The 22,103-nt window shown below is 38.8% G+C and overlaps 1 protein-coding gene across 2 annotated transcripts in view; it reads left to right on the forward strand.

Annotated features, from left to right (window-relative positions):
- Agtpbp1 (ATP/GTP binding carboxypeptidase 1) overlaps window positions 1-22,103 on the forward strand; it is a 176,252-nt gene that overhangs the window by 101,789 nt on the left and 52,360 nt on the right. For both annotated transcript variants that reach the window (XM_042671080.1, XM_042671081.1), the window contains exons 14-17: window positions 712-1,418; window positions 8,962-9,045; window positions 10,144-10,230; window positions 10,315-10,463. In XM_042671080.1, coding sequence (XP_042527014.1) covers window positions 712-1,418; window positions 8,962-9,045; window positions 10,144-10,230; window positions 10,315-10,463 — 1,027 coding nt within the window. The remainder of the gene's footprint in view (window positions 1-711; window positions 1,419-8,961; window positions 9,046-10,143; window positions 10,231-10,314; window positions 10,464-22,103) is intronic.

Raw genomic sequence — 22,103 nt, forward strand, 5'->3', positions numbered from 1 at the left:
GCATCTAGTGTGTAGAGACACATATATACTGCTAAACACCCTGAAGTATGTAAGATAGTGCCTTCTGTTCTCGCAAGTCATCTACTCATGTGATAAATGCTGCTGTAGAATAGTATTCCCTCCCTCCCTTCATTCCTCCTCCCTATATTTTTAATACTTAATGTTATGGCACTTAGCCTCTTGGCTCTTAATCCCATGCAGAGCAGAATCAAAATTCTTAAAATAGCCTCTAAGGACCTCTAGTACCTTGCCTTCTTTGGCTTCTTGGAATTTACCTTGCTTTGTTCTGTTCCATCCAGCCTGTCTTTGAACAGGCAGACATTTTTCCTCACTAATGCTGCTGGCTTGACAGTCCTCTCTGCCTAGAATGTTGTTCCCTGTGTGTAGCATCATTAGATAATTAGTGATATTTATTAAATAATGATAATTTATTTGTGTATTTTCTGTAGTAGGACTTTGGAGGACTTTACCCTTTCTAAAATTTCCATCGTTCTGTGGTATGGAGGCATTATTTTTATAATAGAAAAAGTAAAAAAGTGTTATGAATTTTTATCATTAATGATTTTGTCTTTTATTGTATAACATTGCCTGTTTTACCCATTTGTAAAATTTAAAGCATTGTTTTTTAAATGCCATACAAAATTGATGATGTTTTGCTAATATATTTTAATATTGGCAATAGATTAAACTTTCCTTTTTACACTTTTACAGGACTATGATTTAATCTCCAAAGAACCAAAGCCTCTTGTATTTGAGGGAAAAGTATGTGGTCCCATTGTTGTTCCTACAGCTGGTGAAGAAGCATCTGGGAATCCAAAGAAAAAAGGGGCTGTAATGAAGGAGAAAGTATCTTCTAAAGGAGAGGAAGGTGATAAGAAATCTGCCCTCATGGATGTCACAAAGGAAAATGCTAAAGATAATGACAGAACGTTATTACAGCAGCTCCGAGATCCAAACAGAACTACTTCTTCCCACAGCTTAAACAATGATATTGTGAAGGCCTTGGACCGAATCACATTGCAGAATATTCCTTCTCAAACAGCCCTGTGCTCGACTGCCATAGTGAAGAAGGATTATAGTCTTCCTCTTAGTGTCCTGACATGCACAAAAGCATGTCCACATGTAGTTAATTGTGGAAATGCTCTTTTTGAGGGACGAACAGTACACCTAGGGAAGCTCTGCTGTACTGGGGTTGAAACTGAAGATGATGAAGATACTGAATCTAGTTCATCAGTAGAACAGCCATCAGTTGAAGTTCCTGATGTACCAACACTCCATGACCCTGACCTGTATATTGAGATTGTGAAAGATACAAAATCTGTCCCAGAATATACAGAGGTGGCTTATCCTGATTATTTTGGTCACACTCCACCCCCATTCAAAGAGCCTATTTTAGAGAGACCTTATGGTGTACAACGGTGAGTTATAGATTTCTTTTTGCAAATAAGACTATTGTGTTAACAAGTTACATATTGAAAATTACTTTGGATAATCAAGAGGAAAACTACTCTGAATTAAAATTGGTATGTGTATGTTTACCTATATGTGTTTGTAATTATATATGTTCTGTTTTTGAAATTTTTCATGGTTTTGATATTATCCTTGCAGCTTTACTGTATAACTTATTCAAATGAAGCTAGAATAACAAACAAGATCCTGTGATAAGTTAGAAATTCTCTGTAGACTGAATGTAAATATATGACAGATTCATTTGCTTAGCAATATTTATGTAGTAATTTAATATTTGAACATGGTTAAGGTATGTGATTTAAAAAGACAAAGTAGACACTAATACTTTATTTAAAATTTTAATTGTAAATATATACCCTAAACACTTGGGCTTCCTAAAAGCAGTAACATTAAATAATTAGTAGTATGCAAAGTAATATTAAATATTACAAATAGAGTTAAACAATGCCAGTTTGAAATTTTGGTTTATAAGAACACCTGTGGAGTATGTCTGAACTACTTTTTGGTGATTTTATGATGATGGTTTATCAGTTTCTCAACAAAAACATAAATGCTTTTGACTAAGAAGATAGTATTTTATAAAGAAGCAAGGCCTTGCTGTTGGTTTTGAGTCTCCTTAGAATAGAAGTTGTTTTTTTTTTTTTTTGGTCAGTTGTGGGACTTGAACTCTGGGCCTGAGTGCTGTCCCTCAGCTCTTCAGCTCAAGGCTAGTGCTCTACCACTTGAGCTACAGCGCCACTTCCGGTTTTTGGAGATAAGAATTTCATGGACTTTCCTGCTGGGGCTGGCTTTGAACTGCGATCCTCAGATCTCAGCCTCCTAAGTAGCTAGGATTACACGCATGAGCCACTGGCGCCTGGCTTAGAATATAAATTTCTTTAAAGCAACAAATGCATCTTATTTTTATCTGTAGACCTAGTGTGATTTATCACTTTTACTTGACTATTTAGTGTATGTTTTGTGCTGGTAGTTGGCTCTTAGATCCACAGGTATGGACTCTCACTTCACATAGAATCAGGACCTTACTTTACTGGGAAGGATGTGTGGGAGTAGGCCTGGACTTTGGAATGTACTGAGTCGTTCCCCTACCCCCTTCAGGTTGTGGCATCTAGAGGCAGGTGTCCTTGTGGTTTTCTGTAATGGTGAATAACAGGCACAGGTGAAGCTCTTACTGAGAGGGAACACTCTGCACAGATGTCATCTTTTAGGATACAGACTATGCACTAAATTAGAAGCTTCCTCATAGTTGTATATCTCTTGTAAACGGCATATGGGTTTGGGAACCAGAAAGAAAGTTTGTGGTCTGTAGCATCAGAAATCTTAGTTCTGCCAGATGCTGGTAACTCAGGCCTGTAATCCTAGGTACTCAGGAAGCTGAGATCTCAGTATTTTGGTTCAAAACCATCTGGGGCAGGAATACCTTGAGAATCTTATCTCTAATTTTCCCCAAACTGAATGTGGAACTGTAGCTCGAAGTGGTAGAGCCTAGAAGAAGAAAATTTCAGGGATAGCATGCAGTCCTTGAGTTAAATAAAGCCCCAGGACGGACCGACCAAAAGGAGAGAAAAGAAGAATGAAATCCTACTTCCCGTAGTGGCTCTTGTCTTTTCACAATTTTACAACCAGGGCAAACTCTGTTTTCTGTGATTGCCAACTAGATACTGTAGATTGCTTAGAATTCAGACAGATTGGGAACTGCTGTGGCTTTTCTTCATCCATTCTTGTCTCTTTTACCATTTGTGATAAATTTTTTGACCTTGTCCCTCAAACATAAACTTTAGAATTGCATTGCAAATCAAATTTACAAATTATAGTCCAACTTTTTTTGTATATTAAATAGATCACTGTCTTTTTCCTAAATTACCTGACATTCTCATTTCCTGTGTTCCAAGTATTATATAACATGTTTAAATTCAACCCAAATCTTTAGGGTTTGTTTCTTTGTTTTTGTGTGTGTACCCCTGAGGCTGAACTCAGGGCATGGATGCTTTCTCTGAGCTTTTTTTGCTAATGATTAAGGCTCTACCACTTCAGCCACAGCTCCACCTCTGGCTTTTTGTTGTGTAGATAATAGTGTAGATAATATTCCTACGGACTTTCCTGCTTGGACCAGCTTTGACCTTCTGATCCTCAAATCTCAGCCTCCTTAGTACTAGGATTATAGGCATGAGCCACTGGTTCCTGACTAAGATTTATTTTTGATGTTATGTAGTCAATGAAATAAAAGACAGAGTTTGATGAGTCTTGGTATGTGTAATGTAAAGATTGGTATATAAGTTAAAGTAAAAGGCAGATGGAAAATAAGGAAATAACAAGCACTGAAAAACCCAGTAATTTAAAACTGTTAACTTCTCCTGGAAAATGTTCCACAAGAAAGTAATACTGGGGCTGGGAAGGTGGCTCAGTGGTAGAGCACTTGCCTTGCATGCATGAGGCCCTGGGTTCGATTCCTCAGCACCACATAAGCAAAAAGAAAGAAGCCGAAAGTGGCGCTGTGGCTCAAGTGGTAGAGCGCTAGCCTTGAGCTGAAGAGCTGAGGGACAGCACCCAGGCCTAGAGTTCAGGCCCATGACCGGACCCCTCCCCCCACACCCCCCCACCCCAAAAAAAAAGAAAGAAAGAAATACTGGGCTCCAAGTACCTTTGAGAATGGAATGACCCATCCCTCTCCAAAAGTTTCAGACATTTCTTTCCTCATTAGGAGTCCATAAAGAAAATGTTATTTTGCATTTTTATTTGTTAATAAAGAAATTATTCATAACTTTTGAAGCAATCTAAAGCCTTTTGTTTCCTTGTCAGCATCATGTGATGATGACTTACCAAGTTTCATTCATATACTCTGTTATGGAAGGGTTCCTTTTTATCCTATTTATCACTATTTGATTTTGATCCTTGTCAAAATTTTCTTGGGTGTCAGATACTTGATAAAAAGCAAGACTATTTCTTTTAATATGTTTCAGATACTGAGAATGATTGCACTGATACAGATGAAGTTCTAGATTGTGTTGTAATAGTCTGATTTTTTTTTTTTTTTTTTGGGTCCGGTCGGGGGGCCTGAACTCTAGGCCTGGGCGCTGTCCCTCAGCTCTTCAGCTCAAGGCTGGCACTCTACCACTTGAGCCACAGCGCCACTTACAGCTTTTTTCTTTTTGCTTATGTGGTGCTGAGGAATTGAACCCAGGGCCTCATGCATGCAAGGCAAGCCCTCTACCACTGAGCCACCTTCCCAGCCCGTAGTCTGATTCTTTTATATTTTCATTTACTGCATGTTCTCTAATGATGTTAATTACTTTAGGTTTACCTGCCTTTTAAAATGTTCTCCATTTAAATTTTGGACATCAAAAGTTCCTACATTTTCTCTCCTTATTTCATATACACTGCATGTAGATATCTATCAAGTGTTTATGTGGAGGTGGGGCAAACAGCATATTCTACTTTTTTTTAATTTTTTATTGTAAAGATACTATACAGAGGGTTACAGTTACATGAGTAAGGTAATGAGTACACTTCCTATTGAGCATTGTTACCCCCTCCATTGTTTTCCCCCTACCATCCCTTCCCTCCCTACCTTCCCCTAGGTTCTTTTTTTTTTCTTTTTCTTTTTAATTGTGATTAAGTGATTACATAATTTCCCCAATTTCACAGTATTGTGGAATGATGATGCTCATTTAAAGTCACAAGTTCATTCTAACTTTCCTGGAGCAAATTGTCTATCACAGTCTATAACATATAATGGTGTACACATATACACCATACATGTGATCAGCATCATGGGGATATTTAGTAGTGGTTCGACCAGATGAGTGGGAGTTCTTTGTTTCTTTTTTTTTTTTTTGGGTCTGGTCGTGGGGCCTGAACTCTGGGCCTGGGCGCTGTCCCTCAGCTCTTCAGCTCAAGGCTAGCACTCTACCACATGAGCCAAAGCGCCACTTCCGGCTTTTTTCTTTTTGCTTATGTGGTGCTGAAGAATCGAACCCAGGGCCTCAGGCATGCAAGGCAAGTGCTCTATCACTGAGCCATCTTCCCAGCCCCAGTTCTTTGTTTCTTAAATCCTGTTAATTTTGTTGTATCACCTAACATTTTGGATTTAGCATCCACTTATCAGGGAGACCATGTACCGTTTGTCTCTTTGCTCTTGGCTTACCTCACTCAACATGATTCCTTCTAGCTCCATCCATTTCTCTGCAAATGCCATTATTTTGTCATTTCTAATGGCTGCATAATATTCCATTGTGTATAGATACCACAATTTTTGGATCCATTCATCTGTGGTGGGGCATCTGGGTTGTTTCCATGTCCTAGCTATTGTGAACAGTGCTGCAATAAACATGGAGGTGCACGTGTCCTTGTATATTGGTTCAAACAACATATTCTTGATGCTCAAACATATGTTCTTCATAGGTGCCTAGGGCTTCTCCCTTCACTCTTTTACTGTTACTTTTTAGTTTTAGGTTTTTTTTTGGGGGGGGTCGGGTCCAGTCATGGGGCCTGAACTCTGGGCCTGGGCGCTGTCCCTCAGCTCTTCAGCTCAAGGCTAGCGCTCTACCACTTGAGCCACAGCGCCACTTCCTGCTTTTTTTTTTCTGCTTATGTGGTGCTGAGGAATCGAACCCAGGGCCTCAGGCATGCAAGGCAAGCGCTCTACCACTGAGCCACCTTCACAGCCCTGCTGTTATTTTTTAATAATGCGTCAGAAACTTCAGAATTATTTGCTCCTTCAGATAGCATCAGTTTGAGAATAGAACAACAAAAATATAATACAGCATGAGTACCTGAACAGTTGAATTAGACTTGATGGAGCTGGTGAGACTAGGTGTGCTGAGACATCTTGGCATGGCAGGATGTTCTTTGAAAAGAAATTTTACTCTTGGCATGATGCTTGTGCTTGCACACTCTTGCTCTCATGTTCGTGTTCTCTTTCTCTCTCTCTCTCTCTCTTTCCTTCCGTCTCCCTCCCCCTTGCTCTCTCCCCCTTTCTCTTTCCTTCTATTAATTTTATTTTTCTAGATACCACTTTTCTCAACTAAATTGAGAATTAGATAATTGATTTTCAAGTTTAAGTTCTCATTAGTGACTAATATTAAAACAAAATAATAGCATATTACACATAGTATAGTTAAGTACTACTTCATAATCCTTTTCTCCTCTTTATACCCTCATCTTGTGATGGTTAGCTGTTCTCATGGCTAAAATACCTGAGAGGACAACTTATGGAAGTAGGGATTTTTTCTCAGTTTCATAGATGTCAGTCTATCATGGTAGGGAGGACATTTAAATGCACTATAACACATAGTAGACAGAAAACAGGGAGGGAGGGAATGAGAATGAGAATATAAGAATGGCTTAGAGCAAGTATAGTATAGCAAGTATAGCTCAAGAACATAGTCCAGTGACCAACTTTCTCTAAAAGCACTACCTGCTGCTTTATACCACCTCCTAATAATGCTGACATATTAAGATTCCCTCTAGAGATTAATCCATTGATCATTTTTTAAAAAATTTGTGGTCTTTAGAAATACCCTCAGACATACCTGGAGATGTTCTTTACTGACTTCCTTGATATTAATACAGTCAAGATTAACCATCAGAAGGATTGTGATTTAAAATTAATTTCTTATTAGTTGACCTAAATAAAGAAGTCTAATATTCTCTCAGATTGGTAAAATATGGCCCATATATCAAATCCAGCTTATTACCTATTCATATTCATTTCAGAAGCGCAGAACAGTTTTTGCATGTTTAAATGGTTAATAGTTCAATGAAAAAAATGTCTTGGGACATAAGAAAACTATATCAGATTAATATTGTATCTATGAAATTTTATTGAAACACAACTATGCCTATTGTTTAAAAATATATATTATCTGTGGTTGATTTTATGCAACAGTGGCAGAGTTGAATCATTATAACAAAAACTAGGGCTTTACAGAAATAAACCCTAGTACTTAATATTTTCTGACTTGTAATTAGGTAGTTTGAAGGCTTGAGGTTCTTTATTGTGGTAGGTATTTTTTTCTTTTCTAATTATGTCCGGGGGGTTGAACTCAGGGACTGGGCACTGACTCATATATATGTTTACACACACACACACACACACACACACACACACACACACACACACACACACACACACACACACACACACACACACACACACACACACACACACACACACACACACACACACACACACACACACACACACACACTCTTTACGTGTTCAACAACCCAGGCATTTTCATTCAAAAATGTCTTGATTATTGTCAGTACACATTTCATAAGCACTCAGAGATGCTTATATTTTGAAATTAATTGAGCATATTGATTCTAATTTGAGTATCCAACTAGGCCAATAAGGATTCCATCACTTTCAGACAGTAGTAGCATTAATGGACTGATGAAGCCTGCAATACACAAGCCTTTGGAAGACACTTTAGACTGAAACTATATCAACTATGATATACTTAGTGCTCCTTAATACTGGGAAGTTGAGAAATAGGCTAGTTTCAGATTGGCCTGAAGAAAAGGAGTCTTTTACTGTTTAACATACTTTTTACAACCATTGTGTGAAACTTTTTACACTCTGCGCTTAATATATCTCTAAACCATAGTTTTGCCTTTTAGCTGGAGCAGAGAAACTTGAAATTTAAATAAATGCATAGGTGACTTATTCTTTACAAAAAAGTTAAACTATGAGAAGTATCTATGTTATTTTAACACTGTCAAGACTTTGTGGCCAGTCTCCCTGAGGTTCTAGCATGTGGCTTCAGGCTCCCAGTCTGTTCTGTTCAGGCTACAGTTTGATGCTACCGGATAGTTAGGCTTGCACTTGTTTTAAAATATTGAAGTGCTGTGAGTGTCTCAGTCTTCTACTGAGTGGCAGGGATTTTAGGAACTTTCAGTTAGAGTCCATTTTGTTGAGCACATTTAGATCAGGTCTGGAGAATCCTGAGACCAAAAGGACCACTTTCTATCCCTGACTCAGATGGCTTTTCCTCCTTTCCACCTTTCCTTTTCCACCACAGAGGAGGGATTGTGCAGAACATTAAATACTCAGCTGGCTGGATTTTTTTCCTTTTTTTGTGTGTGTGTTGTTGTTGTTAATCTCCTTTATATAATTTTGGACTTTTCAGATCTTCACTACCACTACTTTTAATTATCCAAAATTATTTGCCTAAGAGAATTATCACATTTCTATGTAGAAAGGCCTTATAAGCATTTTAGGCTAGCCAGCCTCCTATTTCTCTCCTCTCTTTTCTCTTCTTTGCTTTTTTCACTGTTGGATTGTGACTGAATTCTAACACATGGCTGTTTTCCAGTTATTACTAGTTTTTGTTAAGCTGGTGATATACTTTCACTTACCATATGTAGATAGAGGAATGATCATTTTAGAGAAATTTTTATCATTTTCCTTTTTTCATTCAGAATTTATTTTGGAGAATTGTTCACTGACATATATAATGAATTTTCCCCAAACTTGTATGATTTCAGGACAAAAATTGCCCAGGATATTGAAAGACTAATACATCAGAGCGATATTATAGATCAAGTGGTATATGACTTAGATAACCCAAAGTAAGTGCTTTTAAGTCCCTTTTTACTGCTTTTATGTTTACAGTAAAAGTTTATTGTTATTTCTAAGAGATTAAAAAAATTACCTCTTTTTTTTGGGGGGGGGGGGGTCTGGTCGTGGGGCCTGAACTCTGGGCCTGCGCACTGTCCCTCAGCTCTTCACCTCAAGGCTAGTGCTCTACCACTTGAGCCACAGCGCCACTTCTGGCTTTTTTTTTCTGCTTATGTGGTGCTGAGGAATTGAATCCAGGGCCTCCTGTATGCAAGGCAACCACTGAGCCACCTACCCAGCCCAAAATTATCTATTTTCATCTGTGTTATGTTTTCACATTGTGACAGTGTGATAATACTTAGGTAAATCATGTTCTGTTGTTTAAGTTGTAGATGTCATAGCCTTTATTAGTTTTCAGGTGGGTTTTGAAGGTAAACACTATATTTTTGAAAAGAAAATGAAATTACCTCCACTTAAAAGTGGATTATTTCATATAGAATACTGGCTTGTGTTGCTCCTTTATTTTGTAAGGATGAAAAATTACCATCTCTTTTAGGAGAGAGGTTTCCACAGTTCCCACCACTCCTTGTTATTTACTGCTTATATGAACCTGGCACCTAGTAGCAGCTACTAAGTAACTACTAAAATCAAGCTAATACCTGTAACTTCTTTGGAATTAAATAAGATTGCTAATAATGTAGATCTCTAAATTGAAAGTAGTATTTTCACCTGTAAAACTTTATGGTTTATTAGAATGATTGCTACTCTTTTTTTCTTTTTCTTTTTCTTTTTTTTTTTTGCCTTTCTGTTTTTAACTTTTTTTGTAGGATAATTAGTATTTTAGAAATGACATTTATTCAGTGAGGCAAAGTTTTTGTTATATTAGTGTAGGAACAAGCCTGGAGTTGCAGTTAACAGTGTTTTTTGTTTTGTTTTGTTTATTTTTTGTCTATAAATAGTAAGCAAAGTTTGTTCCTTGCTGTGTTTTAAAAGTAATGAGGGCAGAGTAGTAATGATAACGCTTTTAATCAGCAATGTAGTTTTGTTTAGTTTGTGTTTATCTACTTAAAACATATACATAATATAATGACTTTAAAATATTTATTTAGTTACATCATTCCAGAAGAAGGAGATATTTTGAAGTTTAACTCAAAATTTGAATCAGGGAATCTGCGCAAAGTAATTCAAATTAGAAAGTAAGTCACTTCAAATGTTTTCATTTTATGTGTACATAGGAATTTCCTTAATTTTCATCAGATATCTTTATCTTCTATTTTCAGAAATGAATATGATCTTATTCTGAACTCGGATATAAACAGCAATCATTATCATCAGTGGTTTTACTTTGAAGTCAGTGGAATGCGTCCAGGTGTTGCATATAGATTTAACATCATTAACTGTGAAAAGTCCAACAGTCAGTTTAATTATGGTAAGATAATTTTCTTTCCTATAAGAAGGCATATAGGCATCTTACTGTAGGACAGAAGTTGAACTAAAGAATCATTAACAAAAATATGTTTCAGGGCTGGGAAGGTGGCTCAGTGATAGTGCGCTTGCCTTGCATGCCTGAGGCCCTGGGTTCGATTCCTCAGCACCACATAAGCAAAAAGAAAAAAGCCGTAAGTGGCACAGTGGCTCAAGTGGTAGAGTGCTAGCCTTGAGCTGAAGAGCTGAGGGACAGAGCCCAGGCCCAGAGTTCCGGCCCCGTGACTGGACCCCCCCCCCGCCCCCAAAAAATGTTTCAATCTCTTGCTTTATATATTTATCAAAATTCTTGGGCCTGGGGAGGTGGCTTAGTGCTAGCTAGAGTGCTTACCTTGCATGCATGAGGCCCTGGGTTCACTTCCTTGGTACCACATAAATACAAAAATAAAATTATTTAATAAAATTTTAAATTCTTATAGTTATTATGCAAACTTTGAAACAGGTTAGACTTTGATTTGTCAGTAAAGGGTTACTCCTGTATTAGCAAGCCCTTTACTTTTTAACATTATGATTGATTTTGTCCAAATTCAATACAGCTACAAATTTATTGTGAATGTTCATGGCTTAGATTGTGTGTTTTCAATTTTAGCCTGTTAATATTGTATGTTATATGAATTGATTTTAGAATATTGAACCGGTGTTTTGTATCTGGGGTGTAAACTCCAGGGTTATTGTGTATAATTGCTAATATTTTGTTAAGAAGTTTCACATTTGGAGTCTAGCATGCACTAAATCCTGCTTCAATCACCATCACAGAAAATTATCTATTTATGCTCAGAAGGAATATTGATAGTCTTTTAAGATTAAAAATGCAATTTCTGTATTAGTTTTAGGGTTATTCAAATGATGTATTTCATTTTGAGTGAGTCATGGTAGCCTTGGTCTGTTTTGTCTAAGTTATTGATAAATTGTAATGTTCTCTTACAGTTTTTATGTCAGCGCAGTCTGTATTGCTTTGTTGGTTTCACTACTGCTAATGATAATTTGTGTCTTCTCTCTTCAGTTCTTTGTTGATTTGGTTAGAGGCTTATCAATTGACATTTTTAAGAAGTAGCTTTTTGTTACATTGGGATTTTTTGCCGCTTTTCTTGAGACACTTTTTCCATAATTTGGCTATTGTGAATAGTGCAGTAGTGAATAATGGAATACTGTGAATAATTCTGCAATGAACATGAAATTTTGAATATGTGATTGTATATTTATAAATAGACATATTTATATGATGCAAGGGTCTGCTTTAGGCTTGAGGGTTTTGCTTACCCTAGCCGACCTTACATGGGGGAAGGGCTTCTGGAGTTCAAGCAAGTGTTGAATGGCTGTTACCTTTATTGTTTGGCACAGCAGGGGGTCCTGAGGCTTCTTAGCTGCCAGACTTGGCATGTCTGCCTTTTATTTTTTTATTTATTTTTTTGATTTTATTTATTTATTTATTAAATTTTATTTTATTTTATTCGAGAGCGTACTGTACAGAGGGGTTACAATTACATGGGCAGGATAATACATACATTTCTTACCAAGCATTGCATCCTCCTCCTTTGTTTACCCTTCACCTCCCTTCCCAGCCTCCCCCCTCCCCCCCACCGACATTGTAAAGCCGTTTTTGACCTGACATTTTGTACTTCTCATTGTTGCAACAGGTCCACCTGAATCCTTAAACGACTTGTTTGTCCCCATCTCCTCCACAAGTTATACTGACATCAAATATAGTGAAAACGGGGGTTACACTGTGGGGGAGGGACATACAAAGCAACAAAGAAATAATCTTATAAATGCGTTAGAAACACATACATGAAAGAAAAAAACATTAAAATACATATTTAAGGGATCGTATTCCTAACAGCACATTTTCTGACCTTTTCCGCTTGACTCATACATGTACTAGATATTGCATAAAAGGGAAACCATGGGACCTATGTTTCTTTGGGCCTGGCTTACTTCACTTAATATAATTTTTTCCAAGCCTTTCCATTTCCTAACAAATGGGGCAATGTCATTCTTTCTGATGGAGGCATAGAATTCCATTGTGTATATATACCACATTTTCTTGATCCATTCATCTACTGAGGGGCATCTGGGTTGGTTCCATATCTTAGCTATGGTAAATAATGCTGCAATAAACATAGTTGTGCTGGTAGCTTTAGTGTGACCTTGTTTGTGATCATTTGGGTAAATGCCCAAAAGTGGGATTGCTGGGTCATAGTTCTATGTGTAGTCTTTTGAGGAACCTCCATACTGCTTTCCAAAGTGGTTGAACAAGTTTACATTCCCACCAACAATGAAATAAGGTTCCTTTCTGTCCACATCCCCTCCAGCATCTATTGTTGTTAGAGTTCTTGATTTTTGCCGTTCTAACTGGAGTGAGGTGATATCTCAATAATGTTGTTTTGATTTGCATTTCTTTTATGGCTAGGGATGTTGAACATTTTTTCATGTGTCTATTGGCCATCCTTCTTTCTTCTTCAGAGAAGTTTCTCTTTAAGTCTTTTGCCCACTTATTTATTGGGCAGTTGTTTCTTTGAGGATTTGTTGCTGGAGGGGTTTAATTTTTTGAGTTCCAAGTATATTTTAGATATGAGACCCTTGTCTGTTGTATGGCTAGTAAAGATCTTCTCCCAATCCGTGGGCTTTCTATTGATCTTGCTAGCTATGTCATTTGCCCTGCAGAAGCTCTGCAACTTTATGCAATCCCATTTGTCCAACCTTTCTTTGATTTGTTGTGTTTCCGGGTCTCTATTCAGAAAATTTCGGCCTGAGCCAAGGAGACCTAGGGTTTCTCCTATTCCATCCTGTAATGTTTTCAGAGTGTCTGCTTTGACTTCAAGGTCTTTGATCCATTTGGAGTTGATTCTGGTTCTGCCTTTTATTTTTATGGGGCCTGTGCTGATTTGTTTTAAGGTGCTATAAGCTTGGTGTTTCTGGTGTAACAGATGTGTACTACCACGGTCAGATTCAGATTTTATTTATGTATGTATGTATCAATGTATGGATGGATGGATGGATTGTGCTGGTCCTAGGGCTTGAACTCAGGGCTTGGATGCTATCCCTTAGCTTAAAAAAGGTAGTTCAAAGCTAGCGCCCAACTACATGAGCCACAGTTCCACTTCTGGCTTTTTGATGATTACTTGGAGATAACAGTGTCACAGAGTTTCCTGCCTGGGCTGGCTTCAAACTGTAATCCTTAGATCTTAACTTCCTGATGAGCTAGGGTTACAGATGTGAGCCCCTGGTATCATCTGGTAGGTACCATTCCTAGGATAGTAATTCATGGTATAGAAATAATAAATACAAACACAAATAGGAATGTCTACAAAAATAGTTTATAATACTTATATTGAAAAATAGTTTATATTGAAAAATATTTAAATCTTCATCAGGCTTTTTTTTTTTTTTTTTGGGGTCCGGTCATGGAGCCTGAACTCATACGGTCTGTTGAGACTCCATCTTCAGTTAGCCAGCTAAGTACTAGACTAGGTATATGGCGTAAGTGGTAGAGTGCCAGCCTTGGGCAATAAAGCTGAGCAGGTTAGGCCTTGAGCTCAAGCCCTGGAATAGGCAGAGGGGAAGAGGTGAGAATAGTTAATGAAAGGAATCCTTCACATCCATCTTAGGGGACCACACAGAGGCAAGCAAGCACAGGAGAAAGATTATTATAAGGTTTATTAGAGGGACCATATTTCCCAGGAAGAGGAAACACATGGCATCAGTCCATATCCAGGTAGCAGGAGGGTCTGGGGGCAGGAAGTGAGGTAGGTACATGCTCAGGTGAGTCTGGTCAGAGAGAGCGAGTGGCCAGCTTTATGGCAGAACTATAGGGCAGGGAAGAGCTCAGGTCTGGGTGGAGCTGAGGACCAAAGGTAGGATAATACTAACAGTTAATTGAATGGGATTTTATATGTATTTTTAGTGCTTCTTAACAGAAGATATTATGGCATATTTATTCATGATATGATAATTAGTATGTTTTTGAATACTGCTGTCAATATATCACATTTTTGTTACATTTATATGCTCATTAGAAATAGTATTCAACATTTTAAAATTTTAAACAATTAAAATTTAAATGAAAAGTTCACATTTAGAACAGTGCTTCTATATGTTAAAACAAAAAACAAACAAAACCCATACATCCATGTGGCAGATAAAGTAATCTCTTCTGTTAGTGTCTTTAGATCTTCTCTTGGAATTTTAACACAAAACATGCAAAGTTTATTAGTCTACTAATTCTATTTTTTTATCATACACTGGCAACCTCTCTAAAATCCAGAAAGACACTAGATGTAAGTTAGGACTCCTTTGTCCTTTATATATATGCTGAACAAAATGGAATACTGCTACTTTTCAGTATTAGCACTGGTGTGATCTTTGCATTTCTCCTGGGAACTAAGGCTCAAACCCCATGCCTACAACTTAGGAGCTGACTGTTCCTCAAAAAATACATTTCATAGGAATTTTTTTTTTTTTGGGTCCGGTCATGGGGCCTGAACTCTGGGTCTGGGCGCTGTCCCTCAGCTCTTCAGCTCAAGGCTAGCGCTCTACCACTTGAGCCACAGCGCCACTTCCGGCTTTTTTCTTTCTGCTTATGTGGTGCTGAGGAATTGAACCCAGGGCCTCAGGCATGCAAGGCAAGTGCTCTACCAATGAACCACCTTCCCAGCCCATTTCATAGGAATTTTAACAAAGACATTTAGAAAATGTGCTGTTTTCCTACTCCTACTTTAAAAATACATCAGCTTGGGACTGGTAATGTGGCTTAGGGGTAGAGTGTTTGCCTACCATGCATTGAAACCCAGGGTTTGATTCTTCAGTACCACATAAACAGAAAAAGCTGGAAGTGGTACTGTGGCTCAAGTGGTAGAGTTAGCCTTGAGCTCAGGTGGCCAGGCCCTGAGTTCAAGCCCTAGGACTGGCAAAACAAAACAAAACAAAACAAACAAAAAAACATATCAGGCACTTCAGAACATCAGAGGTCATCAGTCATTCATCAGTCATCTCTATAATACTGCATGCTGAATGAGATGCACAGTTTGTCATTGGAAAATGTGTTTGCCAGTCTCTTTCTCGTCCTTCTCCTGGGTCTTAAGTTCTATGTTCTCCAACAAATGGAACAAATGAGGATGAGTGTGTTTCTATTTTTAAAACAAGCAAAATAACAAATCATATATGTGGCAGATAAAGTAATCTCTTCCGTTAGTGTTTTTAGAAATTTTAAAGTGAATAAAATTCTGTGGCTAAAACTAACTCAAAGCAATAGACAGATGGCTGCTTTATTTTTAAATTTCTTCTCTTCCTTCCCCTTTCTTCTTTGGATGTTCTTGTATATATTTGACACTTTCCAAACTCATTTTGTAGAGAATTTGGAAAACAGTAGTGTTCTGAAGAAAATGGAAATCATTAATAATGATGTATTTCCCAGTGATAATAACTTTAGCATTTGTTGTTTTATGCCAACCTTTAAAAAACATTTTGGGGGCTGAGAAGGTGGCTCAATGGTAGAGTGCTTGCCTTGCATGCAAGAGCACCTCGGTTCGATACCTCATCACCATATAGGCAGAAAAAAGCCAGAAGTGGCGCTGTGGCTCAAGTGGTAGAATGCTAGCCTTGAGTTGAAGAGCTGAGGGACAGTACCCAGGCCCAGCGTTCAGGCCCCACAACTGGCAAAAACAAAAAACAAAACAAAAAAACTAACATTGTGCTGGGCACCAGTGGCTCACACCTATAATCCTAGCTACTCAGGAGGCTGAGATCTGAGGATGGATCATGGTTCAAATCAGCCTCGGCAGGAAAGTTGGTGAGACTCTTTTTTTTTGTTTTTTGGGTCCGGTCGTGGGGCCTGAACTCTGGGCCTGGGCGCTGTCCCTCAACTCTTCAGCTTAAGGCTAGCACTCTACCACTTGAGCCACAGCGCCACTTCCAGCTTTTTTCTTTTTGCTTATGTGGTGCTGAGGAATCGAACCCAGGGCCTCAGGCATGCAAGGCAAGCGCTCTACCACTGAGCCACCTTCCCAGCCCTCAGTGAGACTCTTAATCTCCAATTAACCATCAGAAAACAGGAAGTGGAGCTGTGGCTCAAGTGGTAGAGTACTAGCCTTGAGTTGAAGAGCTCAGGGACAGTGTTCAGGCCCAGAGTTCAAGTCCCATGACCAACAAAAAAAATAAAAAAAAAAAAAAATGTTGTATGTGATTTCTACATATGTATTGTTACTTATTTATACAGATATTTGTGTACAATAATTCCTCAGCAATATTAAAAATAGTGATTAGAAACAGTTGTACAATACAGAAAGGTTTGGATAAAAAGTAGCCTAATAATAGATCAGATTCACTAAAACGGTTTCAGAGGAAATTTAGTAACAAGAAAAAAATGGTGAGGGCTGGGAAGTCGGCTCAGTGGTAGAGCGCTTGCCGTGCATGCCTGAGGCCCTGGGTTCGATTCCTCAGCACCACATAAGAAAAAAGCCGGAAGTGGCGCTGTGGCTCAAGTGGTAGAGCACTAGTCTTGAGCTGAAGAGCTGAGGGACAGCACCCAAGCCCAGAGTTCAGGCCCCACGACCGGACCCCAAAAAAAAAAAAAGAAAAAAGAAAAAAATGGTGATAGTGTAATGTTTATTTAAAACTCAGCATAGTAACCATATTTTAAAAATAATAATTAACTATATAATGCCATAACATGCTGTCTTATATATATTATTATGTTCCTGATATTAAGCCACCCTTAGATTTTTAAGGATAAGTTCACTTGTCCATGTAAATTGATTGCTTAATGTTCAACCATCTTTAGATTTATTAGAGCTTTGTTTAAAATTTACGCGTCTTGGACTGGGAAGGTGGCTCAGTGGTAGAGCGCTTACCTTGCATGCCAGAGGCCCTGGGTTCGATTCCTCAGCACCACATAAGCAAAAAGAAAAAAGCCGGAAGTCGTGCTGTGTTGAGCTGAAGAGCTGAGGGAAGCACCCAGGCCCAGAGTTCAGGCCCCACAACCGAACCCCCCCCCCCCCCAAAAAAAAAAATTTACGTGTCTTTGGTTTATAAGTTGGACAAGTCAGTATCCTTTCTGGGGACTGTATTGGTCTCATTTTGGATGCAAGCTGGTGTTTGCAAATGAAAGATTATTTGCACACTTTATGCTCTAAAGCTGTTTAAATAATAGTATATTTTCAGATTTGGAGGGACATTACCACTAAAGCTCTGATTTTTGCCAAATTTTGGGTGAAAGAGGTTTTTTTGGATAAGTTTTTCAGTTTTATATGATTTTGTGTGTCTGGTTTTTAACTTTTTCATTGAGACAATGTTGATAATTTATATTTTCTTATGTGACATTTAGACTTTCATAATGTACAAGAACTCTGTATATGACACCTGCAAAATGTGATTTTACTTGTCCTCTTGCTTTTTTTTCTTTCTTTGTACTTAAAACATAATTTTGTTAGCTGGTTGCTGGTGGCTTACACTTATAATATTAGCTACTTAGAAAGCTGAGCTGTGACAATTGAAATTTGAAGCTGGCCTGTGCAGACAAATCTGACAGACTCTTACCTCCAATTAATAGGCAAAAAGCTTGAAATAGAGGTATGGCTTAAGTGGTAGAGCACCAGCTTTGAGTAAAAATGTTTAGAGAGTGCTTAGACCTTGAGTTCAAGCTGTAGTTCTGCCACAAACAAACAACCTCACCTCCCCAAAACCTGATAATTTTCTTTTTTTATTATTGTAAAAACCTGGCTCTTGGCTTGATCATATCCTTAATGAGTTTTATTATTTTTTTTCTTTGCCTCCTCACAGGTTTTTTTCCTTTTCCTAATTTTTAGTTTTGTATGATGATCAAATAATTTAAAATTTGGATTTTAAATTCAACCAGATTACAACTTAATTCTGTATCCTCTCTAAATTTTAGTATTAGTATCTATTTTTATTTCTTGTATTGCTTCTAATTATATGCAGTTTTGGTATCTTTTTGACTCAAGAATTGTTTATGGAATTATTTATTTTTATGCAATATGAGTTTGTACTTGTTTGAGTTGATTTTTTTTTTCTTTTTCCTTTCTCTCCCTTCTCCTTCCCCTCCCCTTCCCCTTCTCCTCCTCTTCCCTCCTTCCTCTTCCCTCTCCTCCCCCCCCCTCCTCATCTTCCTTCCCTTTTTTTTTCCTTTTTGTGTCAGCCCCGGGTCTGGAACTCAGGGCTTGGGTGTTGTCCCTGAGATTTTGTGCTCAGAGCTAGCTATTTAGCACTCTTAACACTAGCCATAGAGCCACACCTCCACCTCTAGCTTTTTTTTTTTTTTTTTTTTTGTTAGTCTTGAATTCTGGGCCTGGGTGCTGTCCCTTAGCTCTTCAGCTCAAGGTGAGCATTCTACTTCTTGAGCCACAGTGCCGCTTCTGGTTTTCTGGTGGTTAATTGGAGATAAGAATCTCCTGGACTTTCCTGCCTGGCCCCGCTTTGAGCCTTAATCCTCTGAGCCGTTATCCTCGGATCTCAGCCTCCTGAGTAGCTAGGATTATAGGCTTGAGACACTGGCACCTGGCCACTTCCATCCTTTTGTGGTTAATTGGAGATAAAAGTCTTGTCCTGGAGCTACCTTTGAACTGCAGTCTTCTGGTCTTAGCCTGCTGAGTAGCTAGGATGATAGATATGATTTACCAGCTTTTGGTTTGAGTTGATTTTTTTATTACTTGGATATTTTAATTCATTTTTCTCATATAGAATTATATACATATAGAATTAATGGCTTGTGATATATTCTGTAATGAAATAACATTATTTGTAACATCTGGTAAGTTTTTGTTTTCATAGTTACTTGTAAAATAGGTATTTTTTAAAATAAGAAATATAATTTAATGAGGAAGGACAAAACCCCCCAGATTTTCTCTTTTTACATTCACCATTTCCAAAACTTTTGTGACCCAGTGTAGCATCTAGTTCTCCTATTCTCCAGATACTAACTGGGTGTTCTACAGTTCAGAATGCCACAAGCTGTCTGGGCTTAGTGCAGACCTTTTTGGGTTAAAATCACCTAACATTGGTTATCACTTCAGATGCAGATAGAACAGTAGTTTCTCAGGTTTCCACACTTCTGTCCAGTTTGGCTACAAATTGGGAGTTCTCATCTTCCCCTCCTCAGTTTTGTTAATAAGCTATGACAGATCATAGCTCATGGGTTCCTGTAAAGGACAGAAAAACCACATGAAAGGGAATGGAGGACAAGACCCAAACATTACCAGGACAGGAGCTTCTTCCCTGTGGAGCAGCAAGATGCCATCTTCTGCTATGTGGTCATGGCTCATAAACATGCAGAATGTTTGAACTCCATATTTATGGAGGCTTTATTTTGTTGATTGGTTAGCTCAGTCTTTAACTCTTCCTCCTCTCTAAATGAAAGTTCTAAGCTTGGGAAGTTTGGAAAGTTCATTGGTTTGACTTTCTGGTGACCATTTCCTGAATCAGGGTGCATGAAGAGAGATCATCTCACTATGTGTAGATGTGTAGAAGTTGTCAGGGACCAGGGTCAAAAAACAAAGATGTTCCTTTCACCTCTTTGCTTAGGTCAAGTGTTTTAGGAGTTCTGTGTCAGTAACAGGCCAAATATTAGGACAGAAGATGCTCTCAGGAACCCTGTTACTCGAGAGATTATAAGCATTTTAGGAGTTTCTGTATCAAGAAAAATTGGAGCTAAGAGGTCTTTTGGTCTTTAAGTGTTTTTTTTTTTTTTGGGGGGGGGGTCCGGTCATGGGGCCTGAATTCTGGGCCTGGGCGCTGTCCCTCAGCTCTTCACCTCAAGGCTAGTGCTCTACCACTTGAGCCACAGTGCCACTTCCGGCTTTTTTTTTTCTTCTGCTTATGTGGTGCTGAGGAATCGAACCAGGGCCTCATGCATGCCAGGCAGGCACTATACCACTGAGCCACCTTCCCAGCCCCTTGGTCTTTAAGTTTGATCCTCAGATCTGAGTCTCCTTTGTTTGTTTGTTTTTTTTTTTAATTGAATTCATGTTTAATTATTACAGGCACCGTGCCCCCCTTCCCCCCTGAGTCTCCTTTGTAACTAGGATTACAGGCATGAGCCACAGGTACTCTGAAGCACTGATGATTTTTAGTAAGTGCTTTTTCCTATTTAAAGGCAGTATTTGGCACATAGATGCTGGTCACTTTATCACATTCCATTCACTATCTTTTGCCTTCATTTCTTTTCTTTCTTTCTTTCTTTTTTTTTTTGGTCTGTTTTGGGGCTTGGACTCTGGGCTTGGGTGCTGTCCCTGCGCTCTTCAGCTCAAGGCTAGCACTCTACCGCTTGAGCCACAGCGCCACTCCCAGTTTTCTAGTGGTTTATTGGAGATAGGAGTCTCAAGGACTTTCCTGCCTGGCCTGGTTTTAAACCATGATCCTCAGATCTCAGCCTCCTGAGTAGCTAGGATTACAGGCCTGACCCACCGGTGTCCGGCTTGCCTTCATTATTTCTGCTGCTGCTGCTGCTGCTGCTCCTCCCTCTTCCTTCCTCCTCCCTCCTCCTCCTCTTCCTCCTCCTCCTCCCCCCTCCTCCTCCCCCCTCCCCCCCCCTCCTCTTTTTTTTGTTGTTGGTCATGGGCCTGAACTCTGGGCCTAGCTGCTGTCCCCCAGCTCTTCAGCTCAAGGCTAGCGCTCTACCACTTGAACCACAGCACCACTTCCGGCTTTTTCTGCTTATGTGGTGCTAAGGAATCAAACCCAGGGCCTCATGCATGCAAGGCAAGCACTCTACCACTGAGCCACTTTTCCAGTCCCTTTTGCCTTCATTTTTATTTTTATAGTTTTGATTTGAATTAACTTGATAATATTCATCCGTTGCTTTTTTGTTAATAGAGATTGGATTTTGTTATTTGACCTAGATGATTTATTTATTTATGTTGATTGAGGGGCTTGAACTCAGGGCCAGGGCTCTGTCCCCAAGCTTTTGTGCTGCACTTGAGCCACAGATCCACTTCTGGCTTTTTTGGTGTTTATTTGGAGATAAGAGTTGTATGGACTTCTCTTTTAGACAGTAGCTAGGAGTACAGGCATGAGCCACCAGCGCCAGGCTTGACATAGATGATTTTAACCTGTTTAAAATTCTTACATTGTTGTTGTTGTTTTTTTAATGCCTTCTGTTTTTTTTTTTCCTTAACTTTTTTTTCACTTGAGCCACACCCTTAACCATTTTTTCTTAAGTTATTTTTTTTTTTTTAGGTAGGGTCTTAAGAGCTCTTTGCTCCAAGTCTTACACTACCATCTTTTACAATTCTTTTTATTTTTTTGGCTCCGGTCATGGGGCCTGAACTCTGGGCCTGGGTGCTGTCCCTCAGCTCTTCAGCTCAAGGCTAGCGCTCTACCACTTGAGCTACAGCACCACTTCCGGCTTTTTTCTTTTTGCTTATGTGGTGCTGAGGAATCGAACCCAGGGCCTCATGCATGCATGGCCAGCGCTCTACCACTGAGCCACCTTCCCAGCCCCTCTTTTACAATTCTTAAATAGCTGGGATTACAAATATATGCCACTGGGGCCCAAGCCTTTTCTTGGAGAGAGGGTACTCAGTTTTTTCCTACCCTGTGCTGGAATAAAACTTGGATCCTCCTATCTCTACTT

The sequence above is a fragment of the Dipodomys spectabilis genome, unplaced genomic scaffold (genome assembly GCF_019054845.1).
Source record: "Dipodomys spectabilis isolate Male_0828 unplaced genomic scaffold, ASM1905484v1 ptg000597l, whole genome shotgun sequence".
Lineage (NCBI taxonomy): Eukaryota > Metazoa > Chordata > Mammalia > Rodentia > Heteromyidae > Dipodomys > Dipodomys spectabilis.